General features: G+C 39.2%; 1 protein-coding gene across 1 annotated transcript in view; it reads right to left on the minus strand.

The window, feature by feature from the left end:
• Nucleotides 1-8214: 8214 nt before the first annotated feature.
• The window catches only part of TDRD9 (tudor domain containing 9), an 81508-nt gene continuing 71401 nt past the window's right edge, over nt 8215-18321 (minus strand). The window contains exons 28-36 of the mRNA XM_030482584.1: nt 17745-18005; nt 17150-17296; nt 15961-16031; nt 15414-15523; nt 15146-15242; nt 14238-14376; nt 12238-12347; nt 10152-10224; nt 8215-8993 (exon numbers count right to left, since the gene is read on the minus strand). Of these exons, the coding sequence (XP_030338444.1) occupies nt 8898-8993; nt 10152-10224; nt 12238-12347; nt 14238-14376; nt 15146-15242; nt 15414-15523; nt 15961-16031; nt 17150-17296; nt 17745-18005 (1104 nt within the window). The 3' untranslated portion in view covers nt 8215-8897. The remainder of the gene's footprint in view (nt 8994-10151; nt 10225-12237; nt 12348-14237; nt 14377-15145; nt 15243-15413; nt 15524-15960; nt 16032-17149; nt 17297-17744; nt 18006-18321) is intronic.

Raw genomic sequence — 18321 nt, forward strand, 5'->3', positions numbered from 1 at the left:
TAATATACTCTTGCTGTCTGCAGCATCATTTAAGAGAAGTAACTGCGTGGCAACTGAGTTCCCCCATTGTGTTTCTTTTTTCTATTGTCAACATTTCTTATTTAATTGCTATTCCCGTGCGTTCCCTAGATAGTTTCTCTGGAATTGGTACCACTTGGTCTTCTGTCCTTTACCCATCTATTTATGCAATGAGGTTTTCCTATACGTAATTTTTCAATTTACTTGAGGGCACTTCTCTAATCTGGCGATGTCATTCAGAATTTTATATTCCAACATAGGAAGTGGTTATCAGGTGTATACAGTTAATAGAGGTTTGATTTTTTTAAATAAAAATTATTTTTATATGAAAACACAACTGTAAATAAACAGTGCTAATTTTTTTTTAAGAAGAAAAATATTTTTTCCCCCAGAAGCACTTTCAAAAGCTGACTATTCTATAAAACAAAGTTTTGAAATTCTGACCAAATCTAGCAATCCTACTCAAATTGAACTTTCTTAGATTTTTCTTACCTGCCCTGTTGCCCAAGCTGTATTAGCAAAAGCAAACCTGCATTGAGGTGGTTTGTAGATGATGCAGCCCTCTGTGGGAGCCTGTTTTCATCCACTGAGATCTATAACACTGATCCTCTTCTGCTAATCCCACCTTGATGATTTTTGGGGTTGTCTTTTATCCCACCCCTTCCCAAATGCTGTAGCCTGCGGCTCGTTTCCTTGCCCAGCCTATGTTTCACCGAGTCTCATTCACTCCCTGGCCCTGGCTGCTGTGCCCTAGGGCATGGTGATCTCACCTTGCAGATGTTCCTTCTTCCTGCTTTGGGGAAATCAATTCCAAGGAACTGAGGGGCATTGTTCATTTTCTTCTATTCATAGTTGTCTTAATCACACCACTATTGCTTTTTTATCTCCTGTGTGGTGGTCATTATGCTGGCTCAGTATTTTCTTAGCTCATCAATTCTGCATTCTATTCAAACTCAGCCAAAATGCCAGCATAAATAACTCAATGTACTGGCTGAGTTTAAGTTACAATAGCAATTCTTAGAATGATATGACAGTCATCACACCAAGGCGTTACTAACAACGGGGTGTGTGTGTGTGTAAATGTGGAAAGATGTTAGAAGATCTAAATTAAATATAACTGGATTTATAGTTGTCAAGCAATCACATGAAAGAGGGGAAAAAAATTAAGGACTGTTGCAGTTCTATTACCTTGAAAAACAGTAACTTGAAATCCAGCACCAATAAAATTAAGATAAAACCTTACATTTTAGTATGAAAATAATGATCATAGCATCATTAGTGGACGCTTTCAGGAGCATGACTCAAAGTTCTGAGTTAAACTTGCTATCTTGCAAGTACTCGTAGAGAAAATATGCAAGAAGTCCTTTCCATTCTGATTCTAGTCTGTGATAAAAAGGTTTACATCACAGTATTACAGAACATCCATCTCTAGAAGCGTTTGGCTATTGTTCAAATACTTCAGCTGAAAACATCCACTTAGCAAGTGTGAAATCTTACTTCCAGCAGCACTCGTGTACTCTCTGGAAGCTCACAGGTATTGCAGACTGTGCTTCCCTCTGTAGATACCTCATCTTGTAGCAGTGGCATCCTATGGGGGGAGGAATCTTACTAATGTGTTAGCTTCAGTAACTATTCTAATTTTAGGATGTGCTATCAGCAGCAATCCCCCCCCCCCCCCGTGTATTTTCTACATCCTACTTCATAAATAAAATCCCAGAAATAGCTATTCCTTAGAGAACATGTAAAAGAGTCAGATTTAAAGTGTGCTTGTTCAATTCCCAACTTGACTGGTGATTGGGCAGGAGTCTGTTTGCATATGATTGCTATCCAGACCAAGTAAAACTAGTTCAAGAGAGAACTAGCATTTTAAACTAGAGAAAGCGGAAGAACTCTCTATAGCTATTTTATGTAATCTCTTGAAATACGTGCTGTGGAAGATACTATCTGTATTAATGATTTCTTATCTAATTTCCTGTCTTTTAAAGATGGGCTTTCTGCCCTTATTAAAAAGATAGACCAAAAAAACCCCCAAGGATATATATGCATCCTCTGTGCTGTTCGTTTAGTGATTATGCAGTCTAGATTTTCACTACTGACATAAAAAAAAAAAAAAAAAAAAAGAGAGAGCTTTGTAAATGTTGAAATACTGCTGACAGCTGTACTGTTCCTTTTTTAAACACAAGTATCCAGGGAGAAAGTCACCCCTGGGTGTTTTATTCTCTGTTTGGGAAGAAAACAGGATAAGAGAAATGAAAGATTTAAAAACCCTCCATGGAGTGCACAAAGACCAAATACAGGAGGGGAAAAGAAAACTGTCACAGTGGTGTGTTTGCGGAACACACTGGGGCTCATCACTGACTGGCAAGGAGAGAGGAGACGAGTGTCTCAAGTGTTGCACAAAAAGGATGTGTACTTATCCAACCATGCAAGAAGAAATCTTTTTCTGGAGGAAAAAGCAGTCTCTGCACTTTGGAGGGTAAGAGGCAATGGATATCTATATTTGGAGCACACTGTTTACTTCCCTCCTTCCCCTAAACCAAGTGGCAACTCCATTTCTCTCTGTCCTCCGTGACTCACTGAGAGGGACGGACTTGCTTGGGAGCAGTGAAGGCCATAACCCTTCAGGAAGGCCCGTGGTGCATGCAGCTCACTCCTGCCCTGCTCACCTCGACCTGCCTGCTGGCTCACCAGTCCAATGGTGAACACTGCAGTGAGCATCAGTACGCCCTTACTGAGCACCAGCACCAACCTCTGCTCTTTGCCCCTTTGGAAAAGGCACCAGGGTGTCCTACTAGCTCAAGAAAGCTAAGAGTTCATCCCCATGCCAAGAAACAGCTGCCAGGACTTCCCTATCATGGGGATGTGAAATCACTAAGGGGATGACTCCCTCCCGTGAAGGGGGGACCTCTGGGAGGGTCTTGTCCTTCTCCTGCAGGATGGAATTGCTCCCTCAGCAGTGACCACCTTACCCTCTGCTTCCCCAAGGGACTGAAGTCAAAGCATCTACTAGACTAGACATTTCTAGAGCTTGAGTGAAAGCTAAATATAGGAGTATCAGAGAGAGAGGAAACCTCTACCCATGGGCCTAAGAAGAGAGCAATCTGTCTTTTTACAGATTCACCAGATAATCTCAGAGATTGCCTCTTCCCTCAACACTCCTTTGGAGGTCTAATATCTACCTTCCCCTTTCCTCAGAAACATCCTCTTTGCCTCAGGTATCTTTCATTTATTAGCTGCTTTGGAGTTTCACCTGCCTTTTTTTAGGTTCTTTTACAGAAAGGAAGCTCCAAATCAAACTATACATTGATTGTGGGGGGGTTCTGTTTGTTTTTCTGTTCATTTCTATCTCTAAGGTAGATAAAAAGCCCCCTGTTACTATGTCCCTTGAAGAAGTGCTCATTATTTTCCAAAATCAGTGTAACTCCTGTGATAGTCTATGCCAACACTTGTATCCTGGTTTAAACTGTGATTCTGTCATTTATCATTATTCACATGGCTTTTTTTCTGGCATTTGTATGTAAGCTGGGATCTCAATTTAATCTGTTTTAAGGACTGTGGCAAGTGTACACAATCCTCAGCATGGCATGGTGTTTGTTTGAAAGATATACAGGGGAATGGAGCCCTAAGAACAGACTGTCTCATTTAAAACTTTAATAGTTCAGCAGTTTCAAGGACCAACTCAGTGGTCCAACTCACCACAGTGACAGTTCTAAAATTATCCAGCAAGGCTCCCCTTTTCCCATCTGCACTGATGCGAAGGCTAACTACTTCTTATTCAGTAAAACAAAATTGGAGGGGGGGGACAAACACACGGACCCACCCTGAAAAATCTCATTATTGGTTGCTTTTCTGTGAAGCAACCAAAAATGGTAAGTGAAGTGATGGTGCTTTTCCTTCCCAAGATTATACACATTCTCCACAAATCTCAGTTTTAGAGAGAAATCTCACCTTTGGCAGAAAGCTGCAGCATTTCTGTAGTTCCTCCAAGGCAATTCTTTTCACTTGGACGACCATCTGTGTGACTGTTTCAACAGTCCTTTGTCTCACCCAGTTCTCATCCTGGGTGCGCCAGTTACGCAGAAGCCAGGTGGTTAGTGTAAATAACCTGAAACATGAGACCTCGGGTTAAGCAGGGCAGAGACTTGCAGCGAGTGACTGAACTCAGGGTGCTCAAAGTAACCCTCGGATAAAGCCTCCACCCATTCAGTTTTCCAATTCTCTCTCCTGCCTGCCTTTGCCTGTTAACCATCAACTCTGTGCCTGCGCTGTAAACAAAACCTCTTGTAACATCCATGCGGAAGCTTTAGAAATAGGTAGCTCAGATGCCTCCCACACACAACTGTGCTAGAAAAGCTCAACATCTCTAAAATAAACATATGCGCTCACCTGTGCCTCCTAAAAATCATGTACGGCTAAAAGAGGACAGCCCTGTTTTCTCTGGAAATAGATCACTTTAAAATGACAGCCACACTGACCTGAATTTCTACACTCACACTTACTAGAGAAGGCCCAGACTGCATTTTGCAAGTGTCCACAGTCTCAGCAGATCAGCACAGTTCATTCAAACCACCCACATCCTTGCTAACATGCTTTTTGGGAAAGGAAATGCAAAGCTTTTAACCTCACTTTGTGACCAGGGCTGAATTTCCACAGGGAAGGCCAACCTCATTTGAAATTGCTTGATTTTACAATTACATATATTTAAGGTTAGTGTAACTCCTGTCCTTGATTCCCCTGTGGCAAACCTGAGGGACTAAAATGTCCAGTTTTGTTCCTTAGTGTTAGTAATTCTATCATTTTCTCTTTCACTGTGGAAGGGTCTTCATCGTGACAATATGATGCTACTGAAATAACTGCAGAGCAAGCGCTCGCAAGCACTCTGAAGAATCAATTTAGGAACCAGATACAACATTTCCCTCATCTTTTAGCAAGCTCTCTGTACTTGGGCTAACAGCTGGTATTACAACAGACAAAAAACTTTAGGTCAGCTGCACTCTGAAAATAAGTGGAAGGTGGAGCTAGGAAGAAGCCTGGGCGCTCCAGGTACCAACTGACTGGCAAGTCTCCCTATGCCAAGATCCACAACAGATTCATTCTGTTTCCCACCTCCCCCATCAACCTCTACCAAAACGCTTTATGGGTGGCCCTTAAAGATAGAGAAGCCCCTAAGCAAAACCTTGGAGCTTTGCTCTGTGCTCAATCTCTGACCTTCCCCTGCTGTTCACCCTTTCCAACCACCAAGCTCAGGAGGAAAGTTCTTCCATTCTTACTGCTTTCTTCATTTTCCATCATCTTAACTGTCTTTAACACTCTTGTGTGTTCAAGTATTATTCTTATGCCTTCATCTACCTGCTACACAATCAAAACCATTTCACCTCCCCAAATGCCCTCCCAGGTATGGGAGATTCCCTCCCATCTCAATATGCATGCATAATTTATCTCATCTAAAGTAAAAATAGTATAGTAGCAGTATACTTTTTACAAAAGTAAAAATAGTCCAGTAGCAGTATGCACAAGGAAGAAGAAAACACATCTTCCAGATTGCTTCTGTTGCTGCTTACCCTTTCCAACGTTATAGACAACTACATGAAGAAGCCATCCAAGCAGGCCTAAAATGGTTCAGTGTGTATGAAGAGTCCATCACTTTCATAAATACTAGTTAAATAAATAAGACTTTTAAGCCCAGAAAATTCATTATGATACCTCAGGGTGAACTGTATGCCACAAATTGAAAGAACATACCGACAGTCTTAAACACACATCACAGACATGGGATCAGTGTTCTCTTGTTTGTTATGGACACGTCCACACGAATTTACATAAATTCTGAAGCACATCTGGAGATCTTCTGGTCTTCTAAGCTATCCCAGTCCTTGACTGGCATTTAACTACTGGAGGCATTAGCCCTTTTCACTTCTAAAATCCAGTTTCCCCTCATCAGAGGCATTCATTTCTCAGCTAATAGGTAACTGGTGGCTTCAGCCCTGTCTACACATGCTTTTGGAAAAGCCTCTTTATTACAGCATCACAGACAGCCTGAGGTTGGAAGGAACTCTGGAGATCATCTTCTCCATCCTCCTTGCTGTTTAGGACCATGTCTAGGTGGCTTTTGAGTACCTCCAGGGATGGAGTCTCCACAACCTCCCTGGGCAACCCCTGCCAGTGCATGGTCACTATCACAGTGAAGAACTGTCTTCATGTCCTTCCAGCCCTCTTCTCTCAAAAGACATCTTTCTGGAAACCATTTTACTCTGCAACATTTAAGGATACAGGAAAAATACAGAGATAATTTGAGTGATAAAAAATGATTCACATACTTATTTGAAGAAAGAAGAAGGGTACTTCTTCTTGAATGCAATCAGCTGGCTTGGGCTGATCCAACACCGTGTTCATAATAGCTTAAAAGAACTCAAGAGGTTATGAACATATGCTCTTATCATGGAGGGACAGTAATGTTATCAATGTTTCTGGGGGAAAAAACAACAGACTTCACACTAAGGCTAAAATTGTTCCAGCCCAACACATTCCACATTACTGTCTGCTGTGACACCCTCACCAAAAGAAACTGATGAACTTTCTCAGACAGAGCATATGCATCACTCCAGGCTTCTCGAATTTTCTCCAGAGTCACAGGTTTCTTATTGTGCATCTCTTGAACTGTAATTGCACAAGGTATTTCATTTCACATGCTCTATCATTTTGTAAAACTATCCTTTTTATTATTATTCTTATTTAATGATCTGTAGACTAAATGAATAGGCTGGCAGGCAAAAGTCTTTTGTGAATCTCATTTATTTGTTCTAATCCAGCTGTAACCAGTGCAAGTGGTAATCTAGGAAAAAATGCAGGATCTCAGTGTAAACCAAAAGATTATCTGGGCTACCTGGTCTAGTGGAAGGTGTCCCTGCCCACGGCAGAGGGGTTGGAACTAGATGATTTTTAAGGTCCCTTCTAACCCAAACCATCCTATGATTCTTTGAAGTTATTTTCAGATACTAATTTACAGAAGAAATACAAATGAAGCTGTTCAACTTGTTTAAGTGACTTTGTAATGCTGTTGAAACCTAAATCAAACAATAAAATACAACTGCTGTTTTTTAAATTTTAGTACTACATTTTCATCTGACAATAACTAACATTTCCCAGCAAGGCTAACTTGTAAGATGTTCCATTTCCTTCAAAGATAATCTGTCATGAATCATGTCTGCAGGCGTATTACGTACCCAGAACAAAACTAGGAGCTCTTAACAGTTAATACAGTTCTCATTTCCCAACTGACCAGTGGCAGGTTATGAGTCATTGGACTGTGGGGAGTTCGCATTATCTACTCCTCTCATTATAATGAGAAGAATAGAAGCATTTTGGTTTTATTGTGGCATGAGCCATTATAGAGTACCTCTTCTTTACTGAAAACATTAATTACAATATGCAGGAGACCTTCAAAGGGGAGCAAGCAGCAGATCAGTAAGCAGCCCCCACCAGATGGCAGCACATGCGCACGAACAGACCAGGGCACATCACCAATAGAATGAAAAATAAATAAATACGGAAAATACAGTCTATTCCTCTCAACTCTCAATTTTGGTGTTGCTTATGAGGAATCACAATAAGTTAAATTATTTGTCATGCCTTTTGGTACGGCCAAGTTACCTTTTCCTACAGAAATTTCCATCATTAATTGGCAAAGCAAAGACGTGACATTCTCCCTTTCATTTGCCCCCCCCCCCAAGATGCTTAACGCTTAATCTGCATACAACACTCAGCAGAGAAATACTGTTGTCTAAGCCACTTGAGATGCAGTTTTTCTGTTAAACCTATCTTGCTATATAAAGTATGATGTTTTATAATTCACAAGGATTAGTAAAACAGATCTAAGGAAGTAATGCTTATAAGCAGCCACTGAAATCGCCTATAATATAGCTGCCCCTCTGTTTTAAGTACGGCTTAAAATAATTTCTTAGCTTAAGCATCCCCTTATTTTCCCCAAATCTGATGCTTTAATGGTATGATTCTGTCTATTCTTCAGAGGATGACCGGATATTACAGTCTTCAAAGCATTGAGTGAACAGTGGAAAGGTTAATAATTTTCCATATACTGTTTTTGTATTCATGTATTTCATGAATGCAATCACATACCATTAATAACTAAATTTAGCTTTTATTAAGCATGACCGCACAACAGAAGAGACAAATACATTTTATTTCACTTCAGCATTTTATTCTGAAACCACTGACCTCATTTTTAGGACTAAAGATCTCGCAGGTAAAAATAAGATGAAAAGATGAAAGAAAGGTGCCATGAAACAGTAATTCAAAAGCATTTTTCTGCCATACAGGAAGAGAAATCATATCATGTTTTTCTTTATGAAAAAAAAAAAAAGAAAATGTATCCACTATATGAAGTCACAGTTCTTATAAGAACATAATCTAGATCATGAGTTTCCTTTGTCTTCTAGTTTTCGGTTAAGAAAAACCTCTGTTTTGAAAAACAGATGACAGAAGTAACAAGAAAATAAAACTTGTACTAAAAGACAAAAAATCATGCCCTACGGCTTATGAGCCTTTAGACAGAAAATGAACAACTAAACCTAGATTTGCTTTGTCTTTCACATACCTTGTGATAAACCTGTTCAGAACTAGTATTAAAATGAAAAATACATCCTGCTTTACCTCATTTTATTCAAAAACTCACCTGCTGTAGGTCAGCAAACCTTAGCTTTCTAAGAAACCAGTAACATATTCCAAACTGTATTTTAGTACACTTAAACTAATCTCAAGGACCAGTCTTGCAAAATGAGAGTCCAAGGATTACATAGAAGACAGAAGAAATTTTTAGACTAGTTGCAACTCCTTGTCCTCTGAAAGACTTCTAGAAATCCTTAAACATTCAACAAAACAAGCTTATGTAGCTGATAAAGACCATTTCTTCTTTCATGCTGCTTTTCAGACTGGTCAATGATATGCTGAGGATCCACCTAATCAAAAGAGGAAAGTCAGAAGGCATTTTTTGTTATGTTTTCCTATGTAACATAGCTAGGGAAAAGAGTCTTGAAGAGTTCTGACAGTTTCAAATCGCACAGGAATTTCAGTCCTATGCCACACATGTCAACATAAGTAGCCAGTGCTATGAAATGCTATATCTCATGGTTTGCCTGAGTCAGAATATTATTACACAATCAATTCCAAAGCATTACAGGTAGTATTTCATGTGATGATGTAAAAAAGATGTCCTGAAATTCTTCAGATGCAGTGAGGAAAATCCTGATCCAAGACCTATACATTAACTTGTTATAAAAGCTAAGCACCAATATAACTGAATAGATTATTTTCATAATACCAAGGATAACCAAATTTGCAATATGGAAACAGAAACACTTTGGCTTAAGGCAATGTATCACAACACACACTAACCCCTCAGTGAATACCTACTAGAAATAAGCGCCCCTGATGCTTGTTCACTGTTGTCCATCTTTTCAAGGAGACCCAAACTGCTCATTTATCTGCCTCAGGGTGGGAGACACGCAGGGGAGGGTGTGTACTACTGCACTCAGTAATTCCTCACCCTTTTTTAAACTAAGAAAAGGCACTTGTTCATCATGAAATACAGTGGCCTGCAGAGGCCCTTCCAGAAAGAAAAGTAAGATTTCTAACAGTAGGAAGCTAGACTTTTCGGCTTTATGAAACAATCCCAGGTTTCAAGAAAACCGCCCTCCTATCTGATCCCACCACATGCATTCTAAAGCAAGCCACACTTCTGTCTGCTTAAAAGAGAAAAGCCACCTGAAAGCACAGTAACCCAAAACAAAACTAAAATGCACTGCATTCAGATAAATACAGCTCTCAAAAATCATGTTCTGTTTGAAAAGCGTAAACTAAAACGCAAAATTAAAAACCCAAGCCACCCAACAAACTAAATAGACTAACAGGATATCAATAGAGACTGCCGTATACTCAACAGTTCTTCTGCCTTAAATTCGGCTGTACAGTATTTTCAGTATCTTTAAATTCAAGACTCAAAAAAGACATCCTTCCAAAGGAAATCCTCCCTTTGACTACTTTCACTGTACCGGGGTACTCCAACTACTCTTCTTAGAGGGAAAGGAAAAAAAAAAAATATATTTGTAGACCCTTACCTGATTCCATGCGTATGGCTTCTCATACCATGTAGGAACAATTTTATCTCGAGGTTTTGATTTGCAGATTAAACTGAAATTACATAAAAATAGCCTTTGGAAATACACTTGTATTAGATTAATTCTAAAGAATAAGGAATTTCTGTATTAGACACAGCTAGGCATTTATGAGGAGAATGTGCTTAAGGGAATCTTAAATTTCCTTGTTAATGTAGTCTGATTGATTCACTTCTCTGTACTTTGCCCCTCTAATGCAGAAAGTCAAAATACAGATTTTCAGAGGGATGTTAACTGTATCAGAATCTATTTTCTTTTAAAGAAAATTATGGTGGGTTTTTTTTTTTTTTTAATTTATAAAGTACTAGATTTGCAAGTGTCATTTATTCCCTAAGTTTTATGCATGCTTATTCACTAGAATGGGTAATAAAGCTATTTTTAGGGTATGTTGTTTTGCATGACAACTCAATTACTATAGATTCTCTGTCTGCTCCAGTTATTCCTTCAAGCTGTGCAAAGTACAACAGTAGTAGACATTAATTAATTCTGTCTAGATGTGTTTTTCAAAAACTGATTTTAGTATTAAGTAGTGGTGACATATTGTAAATACAATTAGCTTTTGAAAAATGGAGAAGAATTATGAAAGACTGTTCAGGGTGAATTTTTACCTATGTGCTCTTATTAATAGTTAGTTTTTTCCAAGACACAAAAGAAGTAAATGAGAAGAAAACATTCAAAATGAAGAAAGATTTTAAACAAAGGAAAAGAAAACATCATGACAATAACCAGATCGGCTCTTTTTTTTTTTTTTTTTTTTTTCCCTTTCTGAAGAGAGTAAAAATTGGAAAAATTAACTGTAGGATTGTTGGAACAGAATCAGTAAAAGCATTAAAAAAAAAAAAAAATCTAGGATAGAAAACACTACCCTGAAAAAGTGTAAAATCTCCTAAAGAAAAAAAAGCCCTGATGAGAATGACCAAGTCAGGCAGTGAACACTGACAGAACTACTGGGGAACAAATCAATGCTGAGGAGCTGTGCAGGCTGCTCCTTCCCCTCCTAACTGGCTGGAGACATCTGAACAATCAACCCAAAATAGGTGCTGAAACACTAGCGGGTATTCACATGTCTGAAGAAACAGCAGTGACATTTCTGTGCCTTGAATTTAGCATGTAAGTGCTGATGTCCAAACATGAGCTCCTGTTACCGCCACAGTCACCTCCAGAAAGGTTTTGTGGTTTTGCTTCTCTCTGCCTATCCACTTTTCTCAACTTCTCGCTACACTTGCTACCACATGAATCACACAATCAAACTTCATTCAGCTTTCAAGTCTAAACATGGTACTACATGGCAGTGTCCAAAGGCAATGCAGACACTGACTGGCCTGAAGTACTTGGACACAAACAGGAAATTAAACATTGCATTAGCAGTACGCTCAACAGCTGTGATTTTACTAAGAGTTTTTCAGATGTGAAACATGAACAGCTTGCCATCAGCCTGCGCTGGTTCTCCTTAAGGTGAAAGCACAAACGGCAAGCATTTCTGAGGTACAGCCTTTGTGGAGCTGTACCACCACTTTCTGAAGGTGCACACAGCCCACTGCCACAGCTGGCTCAAAGCAAAGGCAGGCAGCCTTACTTCGGTTCGTAAATTAGCCTGGGACTTCCAGCAATTAACTTGGCCAACACCTACTCTACACTGGTTTGTTGAGGGAGGAAAGACAACACACATGATTCACCTGTAATGTATAGGGAGAAAAAATTCTTAATCCTTCTGCACTCTTATGCTGTATAACTTTATTAGCTTTGTCCTGGGTGCACAAAGCAAAGGTACATCAGAAATGGTATCCTGCAGAACAAGTTTTACAGTCTAGGTTTCATGACTCTTAGGTGATCAGGCTTCCCTGAAGAACCAGTGCTTCCACAAGAAGCCTAAAGTTATTGAGTATACTGCTTTATAAATAAATTAAATGCGTCATTAAATGAGAACATATATTGCTTCCCCAAAGCCTAATCTGAGCTATGCTTCAAGCAATCATTTATTTTGTTTTTGCTGAGACCGAAACAGATCTTATTTCTATAAAATTATTACCATAGAAGTTTCTGACGAACATCTTCCTGCAGCTGTGTCACTCTTGTTTGTTCAAAACACACTGCACATTCAGAGAGCAGCTTATTAATGGCTGTCCTTAGGATGTTTATCTGTGAAAACACAAGTGACAGAATATAAAGCACTCTAAACCAGCACTAGTTCTGTATTTTATATATTATATTGACACAAAGGGGTCGTGGCACCTATACCACCAAACTTCAACAGAAATATTATTAACATAAGCAAAACCATCTGAAGCTTTAGAAACACTTCTTCCTCCAGAAGCATCTCTGCTGGTTCAAGATGGTAATGTTCAGCCACTTGGTCATCATTCGGCCACAATCATCAAGGTTACTCAGATATGCCACAAAACATACAGGCTATCACTTGCCTGGATTTTTTTCCAAACACAGTATTCCTTCTGTAAAATTTTTAAGGGTTTTCTCCATGGGTCCATAATTTTCACATGCATGGCTTCACTATGACCAAATTATGCCTCACAAATTTGGAAATTTGGTGGCCTCCTGTGATGGGGTTACAGTATTGGTGGATAAGGAAAGAGGAACTGATGTCACCTCCATGGACTTGTCCAAAGTGTGACACTGTACCACACAACATCCTTGTCTCTAAACTGAAGAGGCATGGATTTGATGGATAGATCACTGGGTGGGTAAGGAATTAGCTGGATGGTCAGACACAGAGTTGTGGACATTAGCTTGACATCCAAGTGGAGACCAGTGACAAGTGATGTTCCTCACGGGTCAGTACTGGGACTGCTGCTGTTTAATACCTTTGCTGGTAACATGAACAGTGGGATTGAGTGCACTCTCACCAAGTTTGCCAATAACACCAAGCTGTGTGGTACAGTCAACACACTGAAGGGAAGGGATGCCATCCAGGGGGACCCTGACAGGCTTGAGAGCTGGGCCTGTGTGAACCTCATGAAGTTCAACAAGGCCAAGTGAAAGATCCTGCACCTGAGCTGGGGCAATCCCAAGCCCAGACACAGGCTGGGCAGAGACTGGATTCAGAGCTGCCCTGACGAGAAGGACTTGGGGCTGTTAGATGACAGAAGCTCAACATAAGCTGACAGTGTGCTTGCAGCCCAGAAAGCCAAGTGTATTCTGGACTGCATCAAAAGGATCATAACCAACAGGTCAAAGGAGGTGACTCTCCCCCTCTACTCTGCTCTTGCGAGATCCCACCTGCAGTACTGTGTGCAGTTCTGGGGCCCCCAACATAAAAAGAGCATTGAGCTGCTGGAGCGAGTCCAGAGGAGGGCCATGAAGATGATCAGAGCACCTTTCCTATGAAGCAGGCTGAAAGAGTTGGGCTTGTTCAGCCTAGAGAAGGCTCCAGGAGACCTCAAAGCAGCCTTCCAGTACCTTAAGGTGCTGACAAGAAAGTTACAGAGGGACTTTTTACAAGGGCACATAGTAATAGGATGGGGGTAATGGTTTGAAACTGAAAGAAGGTAGATTTGAATTCTAGAAGGAAGAATGAGGGTGGTGAGACACTGGCACAGGTTGCCCAGAGAAGCTGTGGATGCCCCATCCCTGGCAGCATCCAAGGCCAGGCTGGATGGGGCTTTCAGCAATCCGGTCTAGTGAGAGGTGTCCCTGCCCATGGCAGGGGGGTTGGAACTAGATGATCTTTAAGGTCCCTTCCAACCCAAACCATTCTTTGATTCTATGATATGTGCACCAGCATGTCCACTGTGTCCTTAAAAAGCCTCTAGAAACCACTGGCCATCACCTGCTCTGTACATAGAACTAATCAGGGCATGTGAGGTCTTTCACTGTATAAAGCACATATCAAATCTGAAGCACAGGTCAAATACAGCTTTCTGTCCTGCATAATGAGTGGATACACATATTTCCCTCTGACACATCTCTGTCTACGAGTTGCAAAAAGGCTGTAATGAGGAATATGGGTTTTTTTATTGTTTGTTTGATCTGCTCTGAGACAAGTAGCTTGATAAATTCTTATACATATTTTACCTCTGATATATCTTCCACTCCAAAACGCACATCAAATGTCAGTTCCATGTCATTTTCTGGAAGCAGGGGAGCTCCAGAAGTCTGACTCCAACCCAAACCACATAAAACACCAGTAAAATACTTTCCGCTTTTATCAACCCTATATGAAAAAGAAAGAAAACAGTTTCAGATGTTTTCTTACATGTTAGATGATGTTAGAGACGAAAAAACTAAACACTCATGTGCAGAGTTAAATGAATTTGTTTAAGCCATGCCAAGCAAGATGCAGGTGCTTTGAAGAAGCTAAAACAACTGAGAGGCATTCACACCTAGTCATACTGTTTGTTTCAAATATAGTGATGAAACAAAACTAAGGTTCTGATTACGGAAACATATACTCATAAAACTTAAAAAGAAAATCATACGTATGCGAAATTAAACTTAAGGAAAGCTAGCTTCACTATGTTGAAGTGACAGTCCACAGACACAAGAATTTAAACAAAACGCAACAGTAATGCAACTGCTAGAACTCTTTTACAAAAATCAAGCAAGTTCCTCTCCTCATGTGGGTTTAAAACTTGCCCAGTTCTACAGTACATCTTCCCAGGCTTCCAGCACAACTGTCAGGAACTGTATTGCCTTACTGTGAGGGTAGAGCCTGCAGCACCAATTCGTAAGTACATGAAACAAGTTATCTTAGCTACAAACTATACTCAAACTGATAAAAGATACAAGAATTACATGAACAGGAAATTCTAAAAGCAGAAAAAAAAAAACCAACCCAAGAAGTCACCAATTTGTGAGGGATCCTCAAAAAAAAAAAAAAAAAAACCACACAAAAAAACCCACCAAAACCAAATAAAAACCAACAAAAAAACCCCAAAACAAAAAAACCACACCCCCACCCCCTTTTTGACATGCATGAATACCTTAGTTCTATGGCAGGAGCAAACAGCATACTGAGAAGCGGAAGCAGGCCAGGAATAGGAGGCATCAAACTTGTTTCCTCTAAAATCACAGCAGATCCTGTCACACACACACAAAAAACAAACAAACAAAAAGATCTCTAAGGAGTATCTAATGAAAACGAAACCTCAAAAGGATGTAACCGAGAACTACAGTAACATTTCCTCATAGGACTATTCCCATAAAACCAAAGTCTAGAGAAACTGTCCAAACACTTCTATTAAGCATTACCAGTTGCATTTGCTGATACGGAAGCAGAAACCAACAACTGCTGAAAGGGATCTTCTGGAGCATCATGGAGAACAACAGAGTTTATGCTTTGCTTTTGTATGAGAATGTTTCTGGGAGGAAATAAAATATTTTCAACATTAAAAAAAATGAACCGAAATCCAAAAAACAAACCCCTACAGACATATAAAGAAAGTATTATTTTAAATTCACAATACAACCTCAATGAATAGCAGTTACCTGAATACCATTTAACAGATGTATATGATTAATAAATAATCTCTCTGTAAGACATTAAAGCACCTTTAACAAAACTATCCTTAAAATCTTACATAGTAATAGTGTGCATATTAATGCAACTTAATCCTGACTACTTCAGTCCTTTCAAAGAATAAAAATTCTGTGAAAATCTGTCAGAGTAACTAGGATGGTTTTTGTCTATATATTGAAATTTATAGTGTCTATATATTGAAATATATATTTCAATATACAATATTGAAAATTACATCTGAGAACGTGCCTATACTTCACAGTAAAAGTCTTCTCATACCTGAACTGGGATACTCTAGTCATACTGTAGCATTTCAGCTCATAAGGACTGAATGGGCCAAAAACCGTTACCTTCAAAAGAGAGAGAACAAATGATATTCTAGTTAGCCAGCATCTGGATGTCTCCAAATCAAAATACTCTATTAATGAAAACCAAAACACATTTCAGCATGTATTGAGCAACACTGAATTGATAAATTGATAAACAGCATTTTCATTTCACCCGTCTAGAGCAAACTTTGCTTGTTGAGGCAGTTGAACAAAAATAATATATTTTTCACAGGTGTCAGGCATTCACAACTTCCCTCTGGCTTAAAAAGCACAAGTTCATACTTCACAGAGCACCTAATAAAATCAGGTCATTTTTGTTTACATGAGCAGTCTTTAATCTTGACACATCTCTCACTTTCATAAAGTGAGTAGTTAAACAGGATTACTCCTGTGGGTAAATTGAGCATGAAGAGATGCTCGAAAACCTGAAATATTGTTGGGTCTGAAATGTGAAAAGAATTATAATGTAGACAAGACTTAACTTGTAATGAGAATGCAGAACAGGACACACATTTTCATGTTTTATATTTCAGCTTAGTAGTGACTACATATCTCAAATGATATAGAATAAAGAAAGAATAAATTCTCAGTGGAATTGGTAGTGGAAGAAACACCCACTGCTTCATTATCAGTTACTGGAGTGTTCACTGCATTACCTATCCTAGCAGCTTACCTATCACTAGCTGAGGAAGAACGAAACAATGCTTATAGTAAAAACCATGTTTAAAATTTTTTGGGAAACCCCCCCAACAAAAATCCAAACAAAAAAACCCAGTAGGACTGTAATCTTGCTTTTTGCTGTAGCTTATGTAGTGAAGACTACCAGAGGTGGAAACACTGTGTTCAGTTTTTTGATTTTATCTTCACTCTGCAGTGGTTCGAAGTGCTGCCTTAGAATGGGTTAGAAGAGTTGGTTCACTTAGCTCTTAGGCTAAACTTCAAAACTTTGTTTAAAGCTCCAAAAGGCTAGTCTGCAATGGTGGTCACATTACAGCTTTCTACCAACAGAAAATAGAATGCACTATGAAAGGCATCAGATGTGGTTTGGGTGTTAAAGATACTTTCAGTTTTCATCTCCATTCTAACACTATAAGAAGCAGGGTCATGAAATGACATACCAAAACCACCACCCAAGTTACCTTACGGGTTGGCACATTAGATTTATGATCAGAAAAACAGTTTAACAATCTTTCAAGGAGATGCTTTTCTTCCTGTCTTGAAGAAACGGGCATTTTCTCTTCTTTTACTTGGTCCAAAAATAATTCCCTGAGCAAACTATGGCTTTGCTACATAATAATGGAAGAGCGTTAAAAGCATGAAATGGCTACATTTTTCATAAATTTTATAAAAAAGATCCTACACAAAGCACATGCAAACTCACATACAAATACAAAACCCAAGGTTCTTATCACCTTTTAGATAACATAAAATAATAAAAATGGGAGACAGTTAAAACTATGAAACATACATTTTTTCAAAGTTTAAAAAACCAGTGGAGCAGTTCAGATGCAATTATCTCCTGGGAAACATCTCTCAAAAGATGCCTCAAAGCAGCAATGCTTTTAGCCAACAACTTAATATGAATTATGAACACAGGTATGTTGTCCTATTCAAATATTAATCTTGCCTAATCCCATGGCATTAGTCAAGACTTCAACTCAACTTCTCAGGACTCCAGCCTGAGCTGAAATAAATTACTATAAAAAAAGTAGAAGCAGCTTACTCAATACATACTTGTGATTCGTATGATTCTTCTGCTAGTTCAGCATAACATTCTTCAATAAGCACATCTCGAATATTCACAAGCTCTTGGCACCTTGAGTAACAGAAAACATCTACATGCAGAACACTATGCACAAATGAATACATCTTCACTAGAAGTGCAGAGCCATTTACTAGTGAGGCAAATCTCTGGCTAGCACTGTAACTCCACCGTTCCCCACACACAAGAGATTTTGCAGAAGGACGCATCTTGCATATCTTGAATTCTAAAGCCTAGAACAAAAACACCGAAAACAACGCTTACCTGAGTAGAAATCAGCACAAAAATATTTTTTTTCCCCCAAACCGTTTGAATTAATAACTATAAATTACTTCGTAATTACTGCAGTGGCTTATGTTAATTCCTAGGACTGCCGTAAAGCTACTGGCGTAATTCCTATTCCATCATTGCCAGCGCAGCTACACATTACATCTCATATGACTTCAATATTGAACATAGTTGCTAATGAAACAGAGCATAAATAAAAGATAATTTGGTATTAATTCACCATCCACATTAAAATCTTGGGCGTAAAGATGTCTTCTCTGT

The sequence above is a fragment of the Strigops habroptila genome, chromosome 4, assembly GCF_004027225.2.
Source record: "Strigops habroptila isolate Jane chromosome 4, bStrHab1.2.pri, whole genome shotgun sequence".
NCBI lineage: Eukaryota > Metazoa > Chordata > Aves > Psittaciformes > Psittacidae > Strigops > Strigops habroptila.